The sequence below is a fragment of the Lepus europaeus genome, chromosome 11 (assembly GCF_033115175.1).
Source record: "Lepus europaeus isolate LE1 chromosome 11, mLepTim1.pri, whole genome shotgun sequence".
NCBI classification, from domain to species: Eukaryota; Metazoa; Chordata; class Mammalia; order Lagomorpha; family Leporidae; genus Lepus; species Lepus europaeus.
In genome coordinates this window covers 112,081,068-112,107,008 of record NC_084837.1, presented here as the reverse complement: position 1 = coordinate 112,107,008, position 25,941 = coordinate 112,081,068, and the positions used below count along the sequence as shown (strand labels likewise).

The 25,941-nt window shown below is 48.3% G+C and overlaps 1 protein-coding gene across 7 annotated transcripts in view; it reads left to right on the top strand.

The window, feature by feature from the left end:
• The window catches only part of PEAK1 (pseudopodium enriched atypical kinase 1), a 351,733-nt gene that overhangs the window by 298,827 nt on the left and 26,965 nt on the right, over positions 1 to 25,941 (top strand). For all 7 annotated transcript variants that reach the window (XM_062206406.1, XM_062206403.1, XM_062206407.1 and 4 more), the window contains one exon: positions 10,100 to 10,293. In XM_062206406.1, coding sequence (XP_062062390.1) covers positions 10,100 to 10,293 — 194 coding nt within the window. The remainder of the gene's footprint in view (positions 1 to 10,099; positions 10,294 to 25,941) is intronic.

The window sequence follows — 25,941 nt, the reverse complement described above, 5'->3', positions numbered from 1 at the left end:
AATGCCAATACTTCTGGGGTAATCCTTGCAGTGTCTTCACGCCCGTCTCCCAGCTGTCCCAGCACCTTTGGCCACACATCCTTCCCATCTCATGGGAAACCGTCCCAGAGGTCCCTGCTGCTCCCAGGGCTGGCTGCAGCAGACTCCAGAGACTGCTGGGCCCCCGAGAGCGCCTTGTTGCGCTGAAGTCCGTCTGAGCCCAGGAAGGCACGCCTATGACCAGCGAAGGCCACGGTGAAGTGCACTGATTCACCGACTTGTCGCACAGCCTCTGGCACTCAGCACTGGCGTAGTTATCCACTCTCTTAAAAGCACTTTATGAGAATGTCCTCATTAATACGTGCTCCTATAACTGTCACTACACCCATTTTACAGATGAGTGATGGGAGGCAGGGCCAGAGCTGAAATTGAATTTGAGTGTAAACTTCTAGGCCCGCCTTCAGACCGCCAGGCCACAGTTTCCACCATGGTTATGTAGCGTAGTGGCAATGCAGTATTGATCAGTCACCAGGTGATATTTACATGTAAAGGTCAATTCCAGAGAAAGCAGTTTATCCGCATGTAGTTCGTCTCTGTGATGATTTGTTCATAGCGGGCAGAGAAGGAAGGGAGGCAGCACTGGCACCGCCGTCAGCCCCTGCCTGCGCTGCTCACTTTCAGGCCCTGACATAGCCCCAGGGGTCAGCCGGTCGGCCTTTCTGGCTGCCAGCGCAGAACTGAAGCTGCCGGCGCCTGTGAGGCGTCCTGTTCTGACTTCCTCGTGGGCAGAGCGCTCCCCGGCCCCACTGTTTGTCCCACATCGGGTCCTGTCCCAGTCCTGCTCTCCGTGAGGGTACAGGCAGGAGTTCTGCGGGCGGCAGTGTGTGGACGCCGCTCTGGGTGCCTTGCCCTGCTGCTCAGATGCCACCTGGTTTGATTTATTCAGCACCTACCTACTGAGTGCTTGCTGCAACCACCTGTTCCCCCAGGGGAGCTCTGAGAAGGACGGAGGCCCTAGGGGTGGAAAGGCCTTCTGGGTTATAAGGAGCCAGCAGTCTCTGAGGACCCGCTGAGCTTGGAGTGGAGGAGCTGGTCTGGAGCGGAAGGTGCCTGTCTGAGGAAATTGGAGTAGGATGGAAACACACAGGCCACGTCAGGAAGGTCAAGGAAAACGGGGCCGGAAGGTTTACTTTGGTGCACAAATGTTGAAATCCCTGCATACAAGGAGGGGCCTCAGGGTTCATAGGAAAATGCGTATTATGAGAAGACCATGCCTGGATTCCCATCTCTTTTTGTACCAGTATTAACTTTTAATTCTGTGTTTCCATGAACTTTTTGAGATACCCAGCCCTGTGTAGCCCTGCTGGACAGGGGCTTGTGGGCCTGCAGGGGAGCCTGGATGGCCACGGTGGATGGTGTGAGCAGAGGAGCAGCGGAATAGACGTGGCACCTCGGACAGACCGGGGTGGGGAGGGGGGCAGGAGCAGGCAGCAGGGCAGCTCCTGCGGTCACCGGGCCTATCTGTACTCACTCCGCCCTCTGTTGGTACAAACGGAGCAGTGCTGCACGGTGGAAGACTCGACTTACTTATGAAGTCTCATCTGTGACCATCAGATGATTCCCCTTTCTGCTCCTGTCACTCTGGGGAGCGATGCTCCCTTACTGAAAACTGCCCTGCTGACCTGCACGCCTCCTCCTACGCCTGCCGCCTGCTGCTTCCGGAGGAGGAAGGCAGCTCTCAGAGCGCGGTCCAGAATCTCCGGAGTGTGCAGGCAGACCCCTGAGCCACACCCCAACCTGCAGGTGGAAGCTAAGAATGTACAGCTTCTGCAGGCTCCCCAGGTAATACCTGGGTACATCTACATGTGATAACCATTGGCGGAATATTTTAGAACAGAACCTTTGAAGTCACTCAGACCTGAGTGTGAATCCTGCATTTGCCACCCGTGAGCTGTGTCATCCTGGCCAAGTTCCTCCTCACCTGTAAACTGAGGCAGACTTGTGTCACTGCTTAGAGCGTAGACTCTGGAGCTAACCCGCAGGGCTGGAGTCTCAGCGCCGCCACCTACAAGCTGGGTTGCCTAAAGCGAGTGACTCTACCTCTCTGGGCTGTCATGTCTTCATTGGCAAAGAGTAGATTGTTGCAAGACTTAAAGGAATTTGTTTAAAGGGTTTGGAAAGAAAAATGGGATTCCCCCTCCTCCGTCCAGGGACACATTTGACGATTTCTGAAGACACTTTTTGGTTGTCACCACTGGGTGGGTGGAGGAGGGGTTCCGTTGGCTAGGCAGGAATGGGGAACCTTTTTTCTGCCAAGGGCCATTTGGATATTTGTAACATCATTCATGGGCCAAACAACATTATCAGCTTAACAATGAGCCTGCCATAGGTTTATTGAATTTCGAGTTCCCCCTGCAGCTGCCTTGGCAGGACCAGACCTAATGATTGCACAGGCCTTATGCCGTCGGTGGGTTGGACGTTTCCCACCCCTGGCGGGCCCAGGCAGAACCACTGATGTGACCCTGCTGTGTGGCCAGACCTTTCCGGCAAAGAATCACCTGGCCTAAAAAGTGGGCTGTGCCGCTCTGCTTGGGACGGGCACATAATAAGCACTGTGTTATTGCTGCTGTCGCGGGGACAGCAAGCCCGACTCAGTGGCATTGTTAGAATGTATGTATTTGCGCACAGTGCCCAGCACTTGGTAAATACAGGGGAAGTGGTGCTGGTGACTGTTACGAGGAAGCCAAATATCCATAAACATAATGATTCTACACTAGAGCAGCTCAGAGAAACCTTTCATGGTACAGATCAGAACCTCTCCAGTTCATTTTGTTTAGGGTTTTTCTAATGGAGAATACAGGTATAATCATTAACACTCCACGTTTCAGGGTAGTTTTACTTCCACATCCTCACAACCAGTTCTTGTCCAAGCTTGTCCTGGACGGCACTGGGCGGATGCTGACTCTGCCGCCCGCCTGGGTACCCACGTAACCCCCCGCACCTCGCTTGACCTCTGTGCTTCCTGTCCATCCCAGTTTCCTGGGTTGTCAGATGAGATCCCTGTGGCTCCCCCTGGAGGTGTCTGTGAGGAAGAACCCCGTGTCCCCACCACAGTCGACAAGATGACCTCTGTGGCAGGCTGTGTCCCCAAACTCTTTAGATGCCAGCCGTGAGCCCCAGGCTGTTCCGCCTGAGCGTCTGACCCACCTGCTATAAACGCAGTTCCCACAATTCCCTCAGGGTCTCACAGAACTCAGAGAGGCCCTGTTTCCTGGTCTGCAGTAGGGGATGTCACAAAGGATACAGATGAACGGGTCGGAAGGGGCATGTGTGCGACCCACAGGCACCTCTGCATCTCCCCTGAAGCTCTCCTGTTCCTGTCCTTTTGGAGTTTTGGGGAGGCTCCATTACACAGGCGTGATTGGTTGAGTTCTTAGCCAGTGGTGATAATTAAGCCTTGAGCCCTCTGATCCTGCCACGGTCATTCCGGGGCCAGCCCCCATCGTCAAGCCACCTAGCTGCCACAACAAGCAGTCGCCTCGTTGGCATGGTCAAAGACATTTGGGCAACACTTCCAAGGATTTTTAGGAGTCCCAGGAAATGGGACCGCACGTGTATTTTGCAGCATCACGAAGTGTTTTTGTGAATTGATGGAAACGTGCACAGCTTGTGTGGGGCTGAGTAGGAGTGTGTTCTGAGGACTTCTAGGTCCCAGTCCCAGCCCACATCCACTCCCTCTGGGAGCCTGCCGTGCTCTGGAGAACTACGTGTACAGACTCATCTCTCAGCATCGTCCCGCCCCAACTCAAATGGCAGGTGGAGATCAGAGTGAGAAGGGGACACAGCAGCCCGGGAGCCCAGGAGGACTGCTGCGTGTGCTTCCGGGGCTAGCCCTCTTAGGGAGGGCTGCGGGAGCCGGGGACGCCAAGGAGCTGCTCCTGTGCCTTCGTTGTTCAAAACGGCAGCCCTCTTCTCTCTTCTCCGAGAGTCATGTACCTGTTCCGTTCATTTGCACAGACGCCATTCTGACTTTGCATTTCATGGGGCTTTTAAACTGTAATTTTTCTCAGTATTCTGAAGGTGACAGTGATTTACAGCGGGCTGTGTTTTTATCTACTTTACTGTCATGCAATCTGGTACCTTGAAGACACCTTTAATTTGCCATTCAATTCCGTTTAAGAAAAAAAAAAAAAAAACCTAGAACTGCAGAGTCAGAAAATTACAGTTTATTCAAGGCCTTGCTCCTGGCCGCCATGCCAAGACCTGGCCGCTTCGCCCTGGCAAGAGCGGCCTCTGTCGGACCAGGCTCTGCGGGGCGTGTTAGCAGGGACTCGCAGGAGCTCAACTAAAGGTTAATCTCTGTCTAGGATAAGAAATTTGCCGTTTTCGCTGGAGACCACAGGCGGGCTTATTGGGAAACTGGAGACACTAGATAGTGACCACCCTCTTCTCCCTGGGAATGCCAGCGATGGGAAAGTGTAGCAAATCCAAGATCAAAGTCATGACCTGGAGACCAAGCTCGAATTAAGAAATGCCACATTCACAGGGGTTCCTAGGCATAGAAAGACCAAAAGAAATGGGGGGAGGGAGTTTCCTGCCTTGCAGCCAATGACAAAGGTGTGGGACATGGTAACGGAATCTTCCTGCTCCCGTGCCGTGCCAGTCCTGTTTCTGCGAAGGTTCCTGTCCTATAATGCAGGCAGCTCTGGAAACCAGTAACAAAGCGTGAAACTTTGCTTCACATGTGCTTTGGTCTGTTTTTTAGGGGAGAAGGGAAGAGATTTCAAAAATCACCCATGTGTGCATTGGCTGTCTTGGGCAACTAGAGACAGACAGAGCTGCTGGCGAGAGCTGCTGGCGAACGGTGACTTAGAATACCATGTGCTCCAGCAGCAGATGGTCTCGAGGGAAGTCTGATTGCATTTACTCGTCCTCTGAAGCTGAGTGAAGGTGGCTGAACTTGGAGATAAAGTTGAACTGGAAATGTGCAAATACTTGGATACGTAAAGGCCTTTAATCTGTTCTAATGTGAAATTTGATTTGCCTTTTTTAAAAAGTACATTCAGACATTTAACAGAGTTTTTACAAAAAATCTGTCTTGAACGAATTTGCCGGGAAAAAAAAAAAGGATTATTTCATTTGATGGTATAATGATTAATCCTACCACCTGGGTAAGCCAAGTGAGTTTCCCACAGGAGACTGCTTCTGTGGTTTTGAATTATGTATGAATATTGCAGACTGATGAGATAGAACCTTCCAAGGGATTCGTTTATGTAACAGACAAATCTGTAACAATGTTACGGTTTCCTTTGAACATCTTACATCCATTCTACATGTTCAAAAAAATGAGTTGTCTTTGTGGAGATTATGACGTGGGTGTTTAAGTGTCGAGTCGGACACACCAAATCTCATTTAAAAACTGGTCATTCAGAGGAGTTGTTTGAAGAGTGTAAAGTACAGTCGCCATGGAGGATTGGATACCAAGGTCCCAGGATGCCCAAATCCCTTGTCCCTTCTGTAAAATGGTGCAGGAGGGAGCAGACATTCAACGTAGCCATTAAGACACTCACGTTCCAGGTGGAGAGCCTGCATTCCGGTCCTGGCTGTGGCTTTTCTAACTCCAGCTCCCCACCAGTGCAGATCCAGGGAGGCAGCAGGGATGGGTCAAGTAATTGGACAGCCCCAGTCACTGTGGGCATGGCAGAAGGGAGTTCTGCCTGTTGCTATCTCTCTGCCTCTCAAATACATTTTAAAAAATAATAAATTGTGGCTGGCGTTGGCATAGTGGGTAAAGCCACCACCTGCAATACTGGCATCCCATATGGGCGTGGGTTCAAGTCCCGGCTGCTCCTCTTCCAATCCAGCTGCCTGCAAATGTGTCTGGGAGAGCAGCAGAGGATGGGCCCAAGCCCTTGGGGCCCTGCACCCATGTGGAATACCTGGAAGAAGCTCCAGGCTCCTGGCTTCAGGTCGGACCAGCTCTGGCCATTTTGCGGCCATTTGGGGAGTGAACCAGCGAATGAAAGATATTCTCTCTCTCTCTCTCTCTACCTCTCTGTAGCTCTGCCTTTCAAATAAATAAATAAATCTTTAAAAAATAAAAAATAAATTTTTGATGGTGTAGTACTTGCATATAACCTACACACATTCTCCCATATATTTTAAATCATCACTAGTTGCCTCTTTAAATACAGCATAAATGCCATTTGAACAGTTGTCATACTGTATTGTCTAGGGGAATATAACAAGCAAAAATTCTGTACATGTTTAGTGCAGATGCATTTTTTTAAATAGTTTCAAACCGATTTCCGCATTTGTTTTCTGTGACCTATACTACTCTGTGCTTACCCATCTTGACATATTTTATCTATTTATTTATTTACTTAAAAGGCAGAGAGAGAGCACAACAGAGCTTCCATCCACCAATAAATGAATATCATGTTCTTTAAAAAAAAATAGTTACCCTGGCCATTATTTACTATTTCAGAACTTGTGCTAATAGGTAGTATATAAGAAGTTCTTGCAGATTTATTGTACTTTTCATTTAAATAATTCTTGTCTGTCTCATGGATGGATTGGGGAAATTTTTCATTTTCTCCTTTATGTCCTTCCTAATGTTGTCATAGAGTTTGTCCAGAAGGTCAAGGTAAGCGAGAAAGAGAGCTCAGACCCTGATTCTTACTGTCTTCTGCATTTCATTAAACATTTCCCAGTGCAATGTTGGCAGTGAAGCACGTTGCTAGTAGATACGGCCTGCGACCATGAAGGGCCATCTGAGGGTTTGGGAGGGTTTTCCTGTTTTATGTCCAACTTTGAAATTTAAAAAAAAGTCAATGGTCAAAATTGAATTCCCTTATAAAATCAATATGCAGAATGATAATAATAACATTATACTCTCTGTACGTTTGTGTGCTTATGGTATATGTATACAGTGAATGATACTACCTTCTCTAATGCTAGTCACCATTCTTGTTTTCCGTTTTTAGAGCACATTACTGCATCCAAGCTCACACTCTCAGAGCCTCTCCCTTCTACCCTCTCGCTTTCCATTTACTCATACAAAGAGCTGTTCTTCCCTTGAGCATTAAGACATGACATACCACTGATGCATTTTTAAAAATTCTTACTCCTTTTAGACACTGCTTCCACTGCGAATGCAGATTAAACATTTCAGCATCCTTTGGCAAGCCCATGTCATTTTACTTTCATCAACCCTATTTGCGTAGTTCCTCATAGCTGACAATTATTTTAATTGGTGGTTTATCATACCAGCTCACTTACTTAAAATGTGCTTATGAAAACCAGCCTTTGTCTGGAATACAGACTGTACTGCCCAGGTCCTCAAAGAGTTAACCAGACTGGCTCTCCCTTTGCTTCCCTCCCTGAAAGGTAATTTGGCACACTTCCCAGACCAAACCCCGAAGGTAAAGGTCAGGGTGCAGTGGGTGATACTGTAGTGCAGAACTCAAGCCTGTTCTCACAGTTTGCCCGAGCTGTAGCGCTCCAGAACTCAGTGGGATCTGTGGTTTCAGGACATGATCAGAAGGCTCAAGATGACCCCGTGAGAATTTCCCTTAATGGGGAATTGTGTGAGTGAGTACAGTGGGTGAGTCTTCAACATCTCTTGCTTTTAGCATCCGTGTTTGGTTTGGTAAAGCCCTTTGAAGCCCAGAGCTGTGTCGCATGTATATAGAACAGGCCCAGGGTGAACAGCAGCAGGTCCCCCTGTGGTTTTCACCATAGCAGAGCGTCTCCGTAAAGAACCCCATTCCCCGGGAGGAGAACAGACAGGCAGGCGGGTGTGGAATCGTGGCCGGATCCTCCGCCTACCCTTTCAGACCACTGGGAGGAGAGTTTTCTTTCAGAAGCAACCAGGAGACTGGAGAAAGAAAGAGATGGTGGAGCAGGGCAGCTTTTGGAGAAACCTCTACAGCTGGCTCTGGACCCAGAAGACAATGTCTGGAGCATTCACATTTTCCTCTCAAGGAAGACTAAGATTTTTAAACCATTTTATGTATTTTCTGCTCTGAAATTAGAAATTATATATACATATATATAAAGAGTTATTTCTTTACTTGAAAGGGTTACAAAGAGAGAGGAGGAAGAAAGAGAGAGAGAGAGAGAGAGAGAGAGAGAGAGAGATCTTCTTTCCAATGATTCATTCCCCACATGGCCACAACGGCCAGGGCCAGGGCCAGGCTGAAGCCAGGAGCCAGGAGCTTCTTCCGGGTCTCCCACGTGGGTGGCAGGAGCCCAAGCACTTGGGCCATCTTCTGCTGCTTTTCCCAGGCCATAGCAGAGAGCTGGCTCGGAAGGGGAGCAGCTGGGACATGATATGAGATGTCAGCATCTCAGGCAGTGGCTATACCCACTATGCTGCAACGCTGGCCCCAGAAATGATTTTATTTAATTACCTTTGCCCAGCAAAGAATGCTTTCCTCTTCTGCAGCCTGGTGACCACGTCTCGGTGACATGCAGTCTTGGCACTGGGGGCACCTGGGAGTGTTCTGGAAGTGTCACTCTGCCTTGTCTTTGCTGCTGCGTGGAAGCAGAGCTTCCTCATTACCTTAATTTTTGTGGTGCTCTGCGTTTTGAGAAACCAGCTTTGTGCGGAGCACCTCTTTTGGGCTGGTGCCCCTGGGCAGCACGCTGGAAAGAAGCAACAAGCTCCCCTGTGGCAGGCCTCCTTCACGCAGACGTCCCCCATTCACCGCCAGCAGAAGGACTCCTTCCCCAATCGCCGAATCCCGTAATAGAATTTCCAGCTCACTGATCACTCTCTGGATAGCGAGGCCTCTGGCTCATGCCCGCTTTGAAAAACTATTCTTGAAGTTGTGTATCAGGCAGACTTCGAGGCTGCTTCTTGTATCCAGGCACATGCATAGTTTCCATAATGGAAGATTGATAGGAAGCCACTCTTTCTCCTTCAGATCCACTCCCTGAAACCCACAGGTGACAGGTGTTCAGATGACGCCTGACCCAACAGAGCACCTCTTTTAAAGAAACTTGTAAATGTCACCATGGCCCACTGCCTGCTGGAAAATCGAGAAGTAACACGTAGCCATATGTAGGATGTCGTTTGCCTGCCTGCCTGCCTTCTTTCCTCTCTTTCTTTCTCTTTGCCCATGAAGAAGCCCAGAAGAAGAGCCGATGGGTGTGTGATAGCCTAGGAACACCTTCCGGTGGACCCAGAAACCTTTCAAGATGCTGACTTTGAATTCCTTTGGTCAGCCCACTGAGGTTTTCTGGCTGGGCCAGTTTTCCCCACCAGCATCTAATGACCCTTCCAGTCCCCTTGTACTTTATAGCAATAGAACCAGCATCATTCAGACGGGCCGGGGAGCGTGATGAGAAGAGGCAGCTATGAGCAAATGAACAGGCAATGGTAAACCAAGATTACTCAAACACTGGAGTGGGTGTCCCAGGGTGCTTCAGACTGGCTTTAATAGCTGAAGTTGCTCTGAATGCAGAGCTTGGCTTCGTTTGCCCTCGCTGCTGCAGGCATCCAGGCACAGGTGGTTCTTCTGTCCTGGGGAGAAGACCTCCCTGGCCTGACACCTTGGCTTGACCTCATCACGTACATGGTCCAATCTGGACTTCATTCCTGATCCTTACTAAACACTTTAGTGTGTAGTGAATGCTGTGTACTAGCTGGCATAAGCACTGTGGAGTGAGGAACTTGGTATTTACTACAGCAGTAGAGTACTTAGGGTACTGTAGTAAGGATGGTAATAACTTGACTAAATACTCGAGTATACTTGGCTTTCACTGGCTAAGCATTCAACTCCCCCCGCCACCACCACTGCCTTCTCCAAGCTAAAAGAATCGTCCTACTCCTGGCCTGTTATTCTCAAGCCTCCGCCCCCTCCGCCCCCCCCGCCCCCCCCCCCCGCCCCCCAGCGGCTTCCCATGCCTCCTCCAGCAGACTGGATCAAGGTAGATCAAGTGTGGGCCTAGTGAAGGGCTCCCTCGTGTTCAGAGAAGTGGATGGGGGCTTGTGACCCACTGCTGTGAGTGTACAGTCGTGATTTACATTTGTGGGAAATGCATGCCTTGCATAAATCTCAATGTTAGCAGAAGTGTTGGCTGCCAGTATGACACATGGTCTGATTTGTTTTAGTCACGTGACCCATGAAGCGACAGAGGACTTTTCTCCTCGGGATCCAAGAACAGTTGTTGTGAAGCAAGGTGGCGGGGATGGCACTTCCATGGCCCCAGCATTGCCCCTACCTGCACTGGAAAAGGAAGAGGAGAAGGAAGACACTTCTGATCCCCTGGACCTGAGCCCCTGTAGTGCAACATACAGCAATTTAGGTAAGTGCACTTGCCATCTCACTGCTATGGAAATGTGGGCTTTTTGTGCACTCGTCAAGTGTTCCGTTTTCTTGAACCAATGTCTTCATAAAAACCATTCATGGAGGGGCCAGTGCTATGGCGAAGCGGGTGAGGCCACCACCTGCTGTGCCGGCATCCCATATGGGCACCGGTTCAAGTCCTGGCTGCTCCACTTCTGAGCCAGCTCTCTGCTGTGGCCTGGGAAAGCCGTGGAGGATGGCCCATGTCCTTGGGCCCCTGCACCCAAGTGGAAGACCCAGAGGAAGCTCCTGGCTCCTGGCTTCTGATCAGCCCAGCTCTGGCCATTGCAGCCATTTAGGGAATGAGCCAGCAGATGGAAGATCTCTCTCTCTCTCTCTCTCTCTCTGCCTCTGCCTCTCTCTAACTCTGCCTTTCAAATAAGTAAATCTTTTTTTAAACTTTTATTTAATAAATATAAATTTCCAAAGTACAGCTTTTGGATTACAGTGGCTTCCCCCCACCCCCATAACTTCCCTCCCACCTGCAACCCTCTCATCTCCCGCTCCCTCTCCCATTCCATTCAAGTCAAGATTCATTTTCAATTATCTTTATATACAGAAGATCAATTTAGTATATATTAAGTAAAGATTTCAACAGTTTGCACCCACACAGAAACACAAAGTGTAAAATACTGTTTTAGTACTAGTTATAGCATAAATTCACATTGTATAACACATTAAGGATAGAAATCTTTAAAAAAAAAATCCATGGAGCAAAAGATGGACCACTGGAGTTATGAATTTTAACTCCCGTCAGGAATAGTCCTATGCCGTGTGCTAAGGGTGCTGACAGGGTCCTGGTCTTAAGACCTTCCCTCACCTGGGGAGAAAAAGGTGAACTTGGTCATTGCAGTTATGTTGTGATAAATCCAGTGATAGATGCACATACAGAGGGTTTTTGACGTTGTGCAGCAGAGGGTGTCAAAAGATGCCCTCCTGGGGATAATTCCTAGGCTGAGTTCACTGGCTGACAGAGGGGGAGTACTCCAGGTAGAGGCAGCTGTGTGAGCGGCTGGCTGCGTGTGGGTACCACGACCATTGAGTGCTGCCGACAGGCGGAATGCGGAACCACACGACAGCATACCTCTCAGGCGAAAACCTTAGAAAGGGTTCTAAGCCACGAAATAACACGACTAGATTTGTGCTTTGGAGCATCTCCTGTGCAAGCTGTCACTAAAGTGGATTGTTCGGTGGCAGGAAACCTGGTGGTTGGACCCTGTTGCAGGAGCACAAAATGGGAAAGGGAGGCCTCACCTCGGGCCATGGGAGGCGCAGCTGGGGACACATCGGAGAGAGACTGGAGCGACAGATACCCAGAGTTGGGAGCACAGAGAGTCGATGTGCAGCCCAGACTTCTGACAGATCAAGCAGCCTCCAGGGAAGGGCGATCCTGATCGCTGGCGCTGCTCCGTCTCTCAGGGAAGCTGTGAGGGAGAACGCGTCTGCCTCGGCCGTGCCTGCCAGGACCACGGCTCCTCAGTTCTCTGGTCTTCACTCTTCTTTGAATGCCCAGCGGCTTCTTAGATTTCTTAATTTGAAAGGCAAAGATACAGAGAGAAGGAGAGAGAGGGTGCGATCTTCCATCCATTGGTTCACTCTCCAATTGGCCACAATGGCCAGGGTTGGGCCAGGAGCCAGGAGCCAGGAGCCAGGAGCTTCCTCTGGGTCTCCCACATAGGTGCAGGGGCCCAAGCGCTTGGGCCATCCTCCTCTGCTTTCCCAGGCACATTAGCAGGGAGCTGGATCAGAAGTGGAGCAGCCAGGACTTGAACCAGCTCGCATATGGGATGCCAACACTGCAGACAGAAGCTTAACCTCCTGCACCACAGCTCTGGCCCCCAGTACCTTCTGATCTGTCCCCCTTCTCTAAGCGTCCTGCCGTATCCTTCCTTCTGAACACAAAGCCTGGGCAGGCTGGAGATTTCCTGGTGCTCTTCTCCCGTGGAGTCAGGAGGGAGGTGAGTGGTGTGGCCTCCCACGGCGGGGCAGTAGCAAGTCTCTCATGAACCACTGGAAACCAATGGCGTGTGTCACTGAAACAACTGAAACACCCTGCCTGGTTTCTCATCCCTCTTCTGTCTTTTTCCTCTGTCCAGTTATCTTAAGGAAAAATCGTTCTAAGATCTGCTGGGGTGCTTGGCAATAGCGGCTCTCTAAAGAAGGCTGAGAAGTTGAGGTAGCACTGTAGGAGCAATGCCTGCCAATGCCTCTAAAGGTGGGGCTGGGGCGGGGGGTGGGCTGCAAGGAAGAGACTCCCGAGTTCCGGCACTAGGGCAGGGGAGAGAGAGTTCACCTGTCTTGGACACCACTTTCCTGTTGGAGTAGCTGTCACGGTCAAACAGCTTATTGGACTTCTCCCGTTTTGTATTTCACGGGGCAGACCACAAAGTGAAAATTTTACTGTTGACTTATTATATGCCCTTAGACGGCATACTATAGTGGGAATTATATTCTAGACATCCTTCCCACACCAGAATTTCATGATGGCCTCAATAAATGTATAATTTTCACTAAGTGAGTGATGTCTCATGGATCGCCCCCCAAGGATTTCCGTTGGCCAATGTTAGTTAATGGTTTTATCTCATTTTCTTCTCCATGATGAATATTGGTAGATAAAATAGAGCATTGCTTCCATGAGAATTCTAAGCACCTTACGTATATTGGGTCCTTTAATCCTCACAACCACCTTAGGAATTATTATCCCCATTTTTAGAGAGGGAAAATGAGACAGGGGGCCGTGCCCGAGTCACAGAATGAGTCAGGATTGAACCAAGATTGGATGCCAGTCACTTAGCCCGCAGACTATAATGTGCAGAAGTGTTACAACTGTTTCCTTTGCTTTTTCTTTAAGTCATCTGTTTTCAGATGCAGATTTTAAGACTTAAAAATATATGTGCAAAATATGCTAGGTTGTAGATGCCCTATCAGAAAATAGCTTTCTTTCTACGTATTGCCTTACTTTTAAAAACATGTGATAGGCCTGCAAAATGTATGGTTCCTCGTAAGTGTTTCAGGGCTGTGTCCTTGAGTCCGTAATGCCTGACACGTGGTTTTCCTTGTCTTTAGAAAGGTAATAGATAGGGTTGACTGCATTTGCTCTACAAACTGAGATTTTTGTTTTAATTTTTTATTTTGTTGTTATTTTTCCTAACAAGTATTTTAGCAAGCATTGGGAACTCTTCTTTCACAATACTTCCAACAAATCATTTGTATGCAGTTCTCTGAGTAATTCTTTATGATTTAAAGCCCTAGCAACTTTCTAAAAATTGGTATGTTTTTAGGAACTGAAAAGAAACACAACCTTGTAATGCAGTAGCACTAGATCTGTGTCGAATGTTCTGGAGCCATTCCATAAAGACTAGTCTCTGTCTTTTCTCCCCCCCCCCCTTTTTTTTTTTTTTCAAATAAAGCAGAAGTTGGATGGACAGATATGGAAGAAACTAAGGAAGAAAAGTACAGGGTTGCCATCATTTTAAAATTTCAGTTTATTTGTTTATTTTTTTAAAGATTTATTTATTTGAAAAGCAGAGTTACAGAGAAGCAGGGGGAGAGATCTTCCATCTGCTGGTTCACTCCCCAAATGGACACAATGGCCACAGAGCTGGCCCAGTTTGTTTTTTTTAAATTTTAATTCATTGGGGCTGTTGCTGTGGTTTAGAGGATGAAGCCTCTGCCTGCAGTTCCGACATCCCATATGAGCACAGGTCCAGTCCCGGCTGCTCCACTGCCAATCCAGCTCCCTGCTGTGGCCTGGGAAAGCAGCAGAAGATGACCCAAGTCCTTGGGCCCCTGCACCTGCATGGGAGACCCAGAAGAAGCTCCTGGATCCTGGCTTTGGTCTGGTCCAGCCTCTACCATTGTGGCCATTTGGGGATCGAACTAGCGGATGGAAGATCCCCTCCCCCCTCTCTTTCTCTCTCCCCTTCCCTCCCTCCCTTTCTCTCTTTGTATCTCTGTCTTTCAAATAAATAATAAATACACTTTTTTAAAAAATTTAGTTTATTAAAATTAACTATTAAGGTATAATTTGCATGCAATAAATGGACGGGGTTATTTCTGAAGATTACATGGGAAAATGGATTTAGGAAACAGTGCAGTGTAGCAGGAAGGAAGCCCAGCTGGGGACGTCAGGAAGATTCAGGCTCATCCCACGGCTGTGCCACTGCCCACTGCACGATTGTGGAGTGGCCAGTGATGGCTCCTGAGCTGCCTGTTCTCTTCTGCCGGTAGGGCTGCTGCTAGAAGGTTTTTGTGTGGTGTGTAGAAGGGCCTAATAATGGTGGAGTTTCTCTATGGCTTCCCCCAAAATATACCCCTCTTCCTCCTCTGAATATGTGAGCTATGGTAGCTAGAAAATGTAGAATGAACTGAAAATGATTAATAAGTTTATTGCATGGTGTTGAATAAGCAGAACAAAAATGTAAGTTCAGAAAATTGCGGGCTCGTTTTTGTTAGCTGGTGACTGGAGGTGTAAAGGCAGGCCGTAGGACCCGAGGTGGCCGACACGGAGCAGACAAGAAATGACCCCTACCTAGCAGCCCCTCGAGGTCTGCCAGTCACAGCAAAGCAAAGGGGCGTGGTCTGGATCTGTGTGACAGGGCCCATTGCTCACATACCCATGAAAAGTAGCAAGTTAAAAAAAAAAAACAGGTGGGTGCTGTGGCTCAGTGGGTAAAGCCACCACCTGCAGCATTAGCATCCCATATGTGTGCCAGTTTGAGTCCTGGTTGCTCCACTTCCAATCCAGCTTCCTGTTGATGTGCCTGGGGAAGCAGCAGAGGATGACCCAAGTCCTTGGGCTCCTGCACCCACATGGGAGACCCAGATGAAGCTCCTGGCTTCAGAATAGTGCAGCTGGGGTCATCGGGGCCATCTGGGGAGTGGTCCAGGGAATGGAAGATTGATCTCTCTCTCTCTTTTTCAACTCTGCCTTCCAAATAAGTAAGTTAATTTAAAAAGAAGAAAACTCAGTTGGAATAGGTTGGATTAGCATCCCTCACTCTCCCACTAGGCCTCGGCCTGCAGCACATCTCACTGTTCCACTACGCTGCACAGGAGTGGGGCCTCAGTCGTGCCCCAAAAACCTGCTGCCAGGTACGACCCACGCACCGCTCTCTGTACCCCAGAGACTGCCTACACTGTTAATTCAGACGCCATGTTTCTTGTCCTTGACATAAATAAAACACATCTGCTTTTGTTTGCAGCTGAATTAACTATTAGATTTTAGAGCTGCACTATCCAGTATAATAGGCGCTAGCCCCATCCAACTGCTCAGATATAAATTCACTGAAATATAAATGCACCTTCAGCCCCACAGTCTCACTGGCAACTTGTCAGGTGCCCAGTGGCCCTGTGCCACCAGCAGCTGCTGTGCTGGACGGCACAGGTGGAGCACATCCCCGCTGTCACAGAAAGCTCTACTGGGAGGCACTGCTGTGAAAAATCGGCTGTTTGGGGATTTATATTGTCTTCGATGTTGCACAAAAATCACATTGGTCTTTAGGCAACTGACAGCCCCTTAAGAAGAATGTCCCTTCCAGAGTGATGATTTGATTCTGGATGGCGGTCATATGAGATCACCGAACGAGCTCTGATCTGTGGCACTTTAATCCGTCCCAAACCGAATTTTGCACAGTGTCTGTCACTCAAAGTGATTGCCCAAAGAAGAATGTTTTTCTTATCAGACCTTCACGTTTTCCCATGTTTATTATGTCTAGCTCAAAATATCTAGGAGAAAGATTACTGGGGTGTGTGGGGGTGTGTGTGTGTGTGTTTGAACGTGCATAACTGACTAAAATTTCAGCCTGCTAAAATCTGAATCATGTAGTGAGTTCGACTCTACCGGCAATAAGTTAGTGACTTTAACTCTCCTTCATTCACGTTGTACCCAAGTGCTCACACGTTGCCTTGTAGAAAGATCTTAGATTTTCAGAAAGATGTTCAGCTTGCTCCTCTTTCTATATCCTACAACCCAGCGTATTATTCTAAAACACAGAGGAGGTGCTAAGACTGTGAACGAATGAGCTAAAAATGGCTTTGAGATTGGACTTTAGAAGATTCCCATTTGAAGGAAGTCTGGCTCTGCCCAGGAGTATCTGTAGGAAAACAGTAGAGTGTATGTGCTCCGGTCACCAGCCGCCTCTCCCCAGGGGGATACGGTCCTCAGGTTCTCTGTTTAAGGAATCACATAAACTGGCTTCTGTCGCCTTTCCACATGTCTCCATGAGAAACTGACCACGTGTATCCTTTGATTTACTCTGCGCCTCGTCTTCATGCTGCGCCCTACAAGCACGGAGAGAAATCACCCAGATCCCCCTGTGTCTTCAAGCTGACGATGGAGGCACTACATTGTCAGTGTTTAAGAGGTGGACACACTTAAAGGAATCTCATTATATCCCTGCCCTCGGTGGTGTAAAAATAGAACAATGTCATTATCTGTTTCCGCTCTTTAGAATCATTCTGCAGAGTACATTACCACTCATTCATTTACTCAACAAATAATTATTGAGTCGACATGACTCCACATACCACAGAGTGAATGATTTCAGCTGAAGATTAAAGAATTGCACAGTTTTAGATTATCTGGATGTTTAAAATAAAACTGAGGTTGACAGCTTGGAACATTTGTTTGAGCATTTGTTGTACTTCCTAAAATTGTGATTATTTCTATTTAAAAAGAAATTGTAGACTATGCCCCTTAGTTATCTACGGCCACACGCAGAAATAATTTCCCGAGTCCTGGAATTAGTTGACAGAGTGTAATATTCAGATGACAAAGACCACTTACTCCCAAACATGTACTCTCTGTTTTCGGGGACATTTTCACTAGGCAGCCCTTACAAATGTGAATCCCATCAGCTGCACACCACCGAGTGCTCTCAACGTGCTCCTGTATGTGTTTATTGGAGGCTAAGCCCAGCGTGACCTTTGCTTTATTGCTGGGCATGAAGTTGTCTGCCATGCCTTGCCAGTTGTTGCTTACATATGCCTGGGGTTGGCCGGGCACAGTACCAGGCTGCATAGCTCAGGCCCTTCCCCCTCGGGTGCCTGCTCCCCAGGGGTGGTCCAGTGGACACTGGGTTCAACCAGTGAGGGGCCCTGTTCATCTGTGAAGGCTGCTATGATGGTAAGTTCCCAGCTTCAGGTAATCATCGTTTGTCCTCTCCCCACCTTCATCGACATTGCTTGTCCTGGGCCCTAGGAAAAAAGTCAGAGATGAAGATTATAATTTAGATAGAAAGACATGTATTCATGCTTGCATACTTTATTTGTGGGGTATCAGCCATCTCCCTGGTCCTAGGCTAGGTGCTGGGAACAGGAGCCCAGCCTTCAAGGACTCCTGACCGTGGCATGAGTAGACATGGGCTGGACTCCCAGGATTCCATGTGGTGCTCGCCATCATGCAGATATTTCCAGGTTTGATAAAAGCATCTGTCTGGAAGGGTGTGGCAGAGGGTCACATATAGAAGACCTATATGAGGAGCCATTGAAAAATTTCAAATAGAGGCACAGTCAGCATTTTTAAGAGATCATTCTGGAGCCAACTATGGTATAACGGGAGGCAGGAAGGTTGACCAGGAAATCATGCCGTTTCAGTACTGTTGGGATAGAGAGCTGCTTGTGGTCACCAGCGTGCTGTCCCTGTCCACATGGGTCATCACGCAGGGCCTCTACTGCCCAGGACAGGAATGGTTGCTGAGTCATAGCAAACGTGTGTAATGGCTTATCCCTGGTGGGCTTTCTGTGGTCACTGGAACCATATGGCTATTTGGAGTCCTTCAATACGTAATCATCTTCAAAATGCTGACTTTAGAGTTAAAGAATAGGGGGGTGCTGGCACCTGGTGCGAGTAAGTCACCTCCCGGATGCCCACAGCCCATTTCAGAGTGTGCGCCTCCAAGCCCTGGCTCCACCTCCAATTCCAGCTTCCTGCTGATGCACACCCTGGGAGGCAGCAGTGACAACTCAGTTACTTGGGTTCCTGCCACCTATATGGGAGACCCAGATTAAGATCCGGGCTCCTGGCTTCAGCCTGGTCCAGCACCAGCTATCGCAGGCATTTGGGGAGTGAACCAGTGGATGGAAGATCCTCTGTCTCTGTCTGTCCCCCATGCCACCCCCCACCTTTCAAATAAAATGAAAATATATACGTAAATAATTTTTAAAAAGAAAAGATAGAATATGGAAACTCGAAAAGAGCAGAAAGTAAGGTTTGACTGTGTTGCGGGCAAACACACTCACATTTGTTCAAGAGAACCTTTTTAGCATATAGCGAGACTTAGAACACAATCCACTTCTTTCCTATTTGGAGCCCTGGTATGCCACAAAAATGTACAGTATGTGAAGTTATATCAGGCCTGATGAAAGCTGAGTATGGCCTCTGGTCCCAGAGGCTTGGAAGGAATGTACAGGATTAAAAGTTTAAAATAAAAACAGCTAAGACACCAGGCGTATAAAATACTGACCAAGACGACTGGAATTCGGTTAGGAGAACTTGCCTTTCTTGGAGAAACAAACAAACAAAAAATCTGAACACACAAAATGCTTTTGGCCCTAGGAGAGTGACTTGACCTGCTTGCACGGGCTGTGGAATGTCTGTGGTTTCCTCTGGAGTGCGTGAGTTCGATCTTCTCGGGTGGAGATGCCCTGGGTCCCCAGAGACCGTGTGCTGCGCTGTGGGAAGAGGGCCTCTGCTAGTTGTCTTTAACTGCTTGCTTGCGCGGCCCCATCTGCACTCTGGGATGATGACCTGCCCCACAGAGCTCTGTCCTGCTTCCTGCACACCTGCTGTGTCCCCGTCACCACACATCTCTCTGAGATGTTGGGAAACACACACACTCTTTAAAATGCTAAGGGAAGAAATGCGGGCTCCCCATGTGAGGCAGGGCAGGAAAGTAGGGAAGGGGCCAGTGGCGCAGAGCTGTTTCAGCTGGGCTGAGGACAGAACACCTTTGCTAAGACTCTGCGTAAAAGCCGAGATGGAGCACGTTAGAAGAACAGGAAGTGAGTGGTTCTTGCGGAAGGGCTACTGAGAAACAGTGCAGCTAAAAGACAGAGACCTTGACCAAGTTGCAGACGAGCTTGGGCTTTGTTCTGTTGGTGGTGGGCAGTGACGCGATTGGCCCTCCTCTCCGGTTCTGGTTAGCCCATCGTGGAGACAGACCCTGCCTCGCTTGCCAGCCCTGAAGTAATCGCAGGGCGCAAGCGCTGTGGCAGGTCTCCGCTCATCCCAGTCTGTGGTTATCTAACTTGGAGAAGTGGATGGCACATGACAGCCAGTGCAGCCTCTTCCAGGGCTCGCACGGGAGTGGGCCAGGCGAAGCTGGTGTTTCTGGCTATTTGTTCACTTATTCCATTCCACAGTCCATGCCCTGCACGAGCAACCCAGGTGAGAACCCAGGCAGCCCCAGGACGAGAGCTGTGAGTGCGCACGGAGCTACACTTAGAGAGCGTTTCTGAGATCCCAGGGAAAGGCAGGTCAGTTTGGAGGAGTCGGGGGAGAAGCACTCCCCGGAGACAGAGTGGTTGATGATGAGAAGGGTGGAAGGCTACACCTTGGAGGGGGTCAGCGTGTGCAAAGACACGAAGCGTCAGGGAGTGTGAAGTAGCACGGAGTGCCGGCTTGGTTGCTGGGACAGAAGGTGCAGGAGGAAACACTGCAAGGGACAGGTGCAGCGGGGCCAGGCTGGGAAAGGCGTGCTCACTGTGCTTCAAGATTCGGGCTTCATTTTAAGAACAGGAGTTTGATCGAGTTTGATGTTAGAAAGAAAGAGAGAGAGAGAGAGAGAGAGAGAGAGAGAAAAGAAGAAGAAGAAGGAGAAGGAGGAGGAGGAGGAGGAGGAGGAGGAGGAGGAGGGAGGAAGGGAGGAAGGGAGCCTCCCTAATCGGACGCTGTTGCGGCTGTCAGGTTAGGGTGATTGACAGGGCTCACCTTCTCTGCAGCACTTCATCTCCAAAGGCTGGGTCAGCAGCTGAAAAATGAGGGCCTGTTACAAAGCGTGCCTGTCTCACCCTGTGAAGACACCACGGTCAGCCAAGGGGAAACAGGGCAGGGGCCGCTCTGGGAAAGAGGCCTCGCTGTCACAGCAGGAGTCCGGTAACTGCTGAGCTCCTGCGTCCCCTGTGCTACCACGGGCACAGCGGAACGGGAAGACGGCACTGAAGGCTGCACGTGTGGTGGCTTCCAAGGGTGGATTGCTGGCTCGCTTGATTGAGGTAATTTGCACACATGAAATTCACCCTTTGAGAGTGTACATCTCAATGAATGCGGTCCTCACCTCTGATTGCAGAACAACCTCATCACCCCAACAACCCCATTAGCCATCACTGCCTGTCCTCCTCATCCCCCAACCCCTCAGAACCACTCATCGGCACTCAGTCTCCACGGCTTTATGTGTTTCTGGACACTTCAAATAAGTGGACTTGGATGACAAGTGGTCATTTGTGACTGGCTTCTCTCGCTCGGCATTTATTCAAGGTTCATCCATATCATAGCGTGCATCAGGACAGTCCTGTACTACATAACACTCCGGTCAGTGACAAAGTGAGTGGTGGCCCCTAAAATGTCATTGCCTGGTGATGTCATGGCGTGCACTTGTGTCAGAGCTCTCTGTGGTGCTCATACAATAACAGAGTCGCCTGCTGACACGCGGCTCAGGGGGCAGCACACACTGTTCTTTAAGCAGCCAGTCATTGTGGCCCTGTCCCTTTGTGTATCTGCCCATCGGGTAACGGGCATTTCTGGTGTTGCTCCTCTTTCGCTGTCATGACATGCTGCCGTGAACATTTGTGTATGAGGCTTTATGTGGACACATGTTTTCATTTTTCTTGGCCATGCATCCCTCGGAGTGGCAGTGCTGGGCCAAGTGGTAACTGTGTCTGACTTTCTGAGATACTATCAAAATGTTTCTCCGAAGTGGCTAAGCCATTTTAGGTTCCTCCTGGCAGTGTGCGAGCGCCTGAATTTTTCCATATCCCTAAGAGCACATGGCTGAGGTTTTTCTTACAGCTCACATATCAGATGGGAATTGGGGTCTCACTGTGGTTTTCTTTTACCTAATAAGTAATGATTTTGCACGTTTTTTCATATGCTTGTTGGCCATTTTTATATCTTTGGGGAAATGTCTAAGCAAATCTTTTAGCATTGTTTAACTGGGTTATTTATCCATTTTTGTAATTTCTGTTCATTCTAGATACAAGCCTTTTACATAATTTGAACATATTTTCTCCCATGCCATGGATAGTCTTTCTGGAAAGTGTCTTTTGAAGGACAAAATGCTTTTTTTTTTTTTGGTTTGGTTTTCAGATCTCGATTTTATTTTTCAGTTCTAGAATTGGGTAGCAGTTTGGACCAAACATGGTTCAGAAAGCTCCATTCTACCACGTGAGCAGATTATATTTATATCCCGAGAGCAGGAAGTGACATACAGGAAGGAAGTTAGGGAAAGACAGCCCGATTGGTTGCAGTTCATGTCTGTCTGATTTGCAACTTGTTTGAATGGCCGGGGCTTGTGTTTGAGACTCGGCTACTTGTTACAAGAGTTTACCCGCCAAGTGACTTCAGAGTTCACCATGAAGGTATGGGCCTTTACAACCAATTTGAAAGTGTGAACAGAGGCAGCTTTAGGCCAAATTCAGTTCAATTTAACCATCCTCTCTCTCGGACAACCTCTCAGTTTTGAGGGTTTGACCCAAACTTTGGGCATTAACATCACTTTCTGTCACCGTCATGAATGGACATGGTTGGTCCCAGCTCCCATTAAGCAGCAGCAGAAGCAGGTTCGTAAGGTGGGAGCAGGGGAATAGAACAGAACAAAGCTGGTAAACATCGGGCTGTGTCCGGTTACTGTTAAGTGTTAAAGCAGAGGGGATTTCCTTATTGTGTAGCTCAGGGGCACTGGACTTTCCTGTTTTCGGGGGAAAAACCTGCTTTATGTTGGGTGAAACACAAAAGTTTTTCATTTTTATGGACTTCAAAGTGTATCTACTTTTTTTTTTTTTTTTTAATTTTTGACAGGCAGAGTGGACAGTGAGAGAGAGACAGAGAGAAAGGTCTTCCTTTTGCCGTTGGTTCACCCTCCAATGGCCGCCACGGTAGCGCGCTGCGGCCGGCGCACCGCGCTGTTCCGATGGCAGGAGCCAGGTGCTTCTCCTGGTCTCCCATGGGGTGCAGGGCCCAAGCACTTGGGCCATCCTCCACTGCACTCCCTGGCCACAGAAGAGAGCTGGCCTGGAAGAGGGGCAAGCGGGACAGGATCGGTGCCCCGACCGGGACTAGAACCCGGTGTGCCGGCGCCGCAAGGCGGAGGATTAGCCTAGTGAGCCGCGGCGCCGGCCTCTACTTTTCTCTTACTCTTGTCACTTGAACTTCAGCTGTGATATGTAAGAAATTATCGCCTAACCCTGGTTGCAAACTTATTCATGTGTTTTCCTAAGAGTTTTACTGTTTCCACTTTCAACGTCTGTCTTCTGTATGTGGATGCCTCATCTCATTTGTTGGAAGACTTCATGCCCCATTGAATTTTCTTCACAACCTTTTCAAAAATCAATAAACTATATTCAATATAGACTTGGGGCTGGTATTGTGGCCATAGTGGGTAAAGCCTCCACCAGCAACTTCAGCATTCCATATGAGCACCAGTTCATGTCCCAGCTCCTCCACTTCCTGTCTGGCTCCCTGCTAATGGCCTGGGAGAAGCAGTGGAGGATGGCCCAAGGGCTTGGGCCCCTATTACCCACGGGGTACACCCAGAAGAAGCTCTTAGCTTTGGCTTGGCCCACCCCTGGCCTTTGCAGCCACCTGGGGAATGAACCCATGGAAGGAAGATCTTTCTCTCGGTGTCTCTCCCTCTCTATCTCTCTCTAATTCTTTCAGATAAACAAATCTTAAAAAGAAAAATTAATTTGAAAGGCAGAGCAACGTGGGGTGGGGGTGGGGGACAACAGATCTTTCACTCACTGGTTCTCTCTCCCAAATTACTGCAATGGCCGAGACTGAGCCACACCAAAGCCGGGAACCAGGAATTTCATCCAGGTGTCCCACTTAGCTGTCAGGGGCCAAGTACTTAGGTAATCTTCAGCTGCTTTCGCAGACACATTAGCAGGGAGCTGGATTGGAAGTGGAATAGCCAGCACTTGAACCAGCATGCCAATGTGGAATGCCAGCATTGCAAGTGGTGGCTTAACTCACCTCATCACAAAACAAGGTGCTTTTTAAAAAAAAAAAATTATTTATTTGAGTGGTAGAGTTACAGGGAGAGACAGAAAGAAAGGTCTTCCATCCACTGGTTCACTCCCCAAATGGCCTCAATGGCTGCAGCTGGGCCAATCCAAAGCCAGGAGCCAGGAGCCAGGAGCCTCTTCCAGGTCTCCCATGTGGGTGCAGGGGCCCAAGCACTTAGGCCATCTTCTACTGCTTTCCCAGGCCATAGCATAGTGGATTAGAAGAGGAGCAGCTGGGACCAAAACTAGGCTTTAAAATCTGTTCTAGGGGCCAGCGCTGTGGAGTAGTAGGCTAAACCTCTGCCTGCAGTTCCATCATCCCATGTGGGTGCCACTTTGTCCAATTCATTCCTAAATATTTCATTATTTTTGATGATATTGTAAATGTACTTGCTTTATTAATTTCATTTTTGGATTCATTGCTAGTATATGGAAATGCAGTTGATTTTTGTATATTGTTCTTGTATCCTGCAGCCTTGCTGAACTATAGTATTAGTTCTAATTTTTTGTGGATTCCTTAGGCTTTCAAAATAAAAATTATGTCATCTGTGAATAGAGATAACTTTACTTCCTCCTTTCCAACCTAGATGATTTACTTCTTTTTCTTTCCTAATTGTCCAGTACATTGTAGACTAGAAATGGCAAGAGCAAAAATATTCATCTTGTTCTATTAGAAGCGTAGGTGTTGAACAGAAATTTCCCCTCGGCATCCTGCCGGTTTTCTGGAATAATCCTACACAGAATAAGCAGGAGAAAAGGCGTAAGGATTTATTAATGTGCCAAGGAGAAGCCACAGCTCAGGATGTTGGGGGAATCACAGGAGTGTGATTAGCACACAACTTAACATCACGCAGAAACACATATACCCCAAGAGTTGTCTTGCCATGCAATTGAAGTCTCGGGTACCAGCGACTCACCATCATCTGTGTGGGTCAGGTCCAGACCACCTAGTCTCTACTTCTGTGGGAAGACCCTTCCTTTGCAGTAGAAAGGTCTATGCCTAGTCCTTTGCTAATCTGGATAGACGTAAATTTCTTTTTGCAAAATGCCAGCTTTTCAGAACCATTCCCCCATCTGCAAAGATCTTCAGTTTCCCTGAATAACCTCCTTGGAGTATATTCCACGAGGGATGGTTCACCCTCCCAAAGGAGGGATCATCCAGTCTCTCAGGATGAAGTGTGGTGTTAGCGCTTGGTTTTACGTAGCTGCCATTTATCGGGCTGGAGATGTGCCCTCCTATCCCTCATTTGTTGAGCCTCATTATCATTAGCATGAAAAAGTGTTGGGTTTTATCAGATGTTCTTTGGGCATCCACTGAGGTGATCACCTGAGGGTTTTTTCTCCTTTATTTTGTCAGCACAGCCTTTTACACGGATCGATTTTTAAGATGACAAACCAACCTTGCATTCTGAGGATAAATCCCACTTTGTCGTGGTGTAGAATCCTTTCTGTATATTGCTGGATTCAGATTGCTAGTATTGTGAGGACTGTTGCAGTGAGACTCTTGAGACGTGTTAGTCCCTAGTTTTCTTGCGGTGTCTTCATCTGGCTTTGGTATCTAGGTAACGAAGGCCCCACAGAATTTGAGTTGGAATGTGTTCCCTCTTGCTCTTCTGTTTTTTAGAAGAGTTTTTGAAAAATTGATATTAATACTTCTTAAAACATTTGGTAGAATTAATTAGAAAAGCTGTCTGGTCCTGGGTTTTAATTTTTGTGTGTGTGTGAAAAGTTTTAAAATTACTGACTCATTTCTTTCCTTATTGTAGGTATCTGATTGTACTGCTTTTTCCGTTTAAGCCCTAAATATTCATTCTTTTAGTCATTCAAGAAATATTTATTGAGTATCTGTCACATACAGATCCTGGTTTTGGTACACAGAGGTTACAACAGTAAATCTAGGCCGGCGCCGCTGCTCACTTGGTTAATCCTCCGCCTGCGGTGCCGGCACCCCAGGTTCTATTCCTGGTTGGGGCACCAGATTCTGTCCCGGTTGCTCCTCTTCCAGTCCAGCTCTCTGCTGTGGCCCTGGAAGGCAGTGGAGGATGGCCCAAGTGCTTGGGCCCTGCACCCACATGGGAGACCAGGAGGGAGTACCTGGCTCCTGGCTTCGGAACGGCAGGGCGCTGGCCGCAGCATGCCGGCAGTAGCAGCCGTTTGGGGGGTGAACCAACAGAAAAAGGAAGACCTTTCTCTCTGTCTCTCTCTCACTGTCTAACTCTGCCTGTCCAAAAATTAAAAAAAAAAAAAGATTAAAAAAAAAATTCTTACATGTTCTTGAAGACAATTGTATACATGAGAGCTGGGAAATACTATTATTATTTTTATTACAATCACGGTTTATATTGGCACTCGCCCTTGGCATTACAACAAAGACTTGATTTGTTGC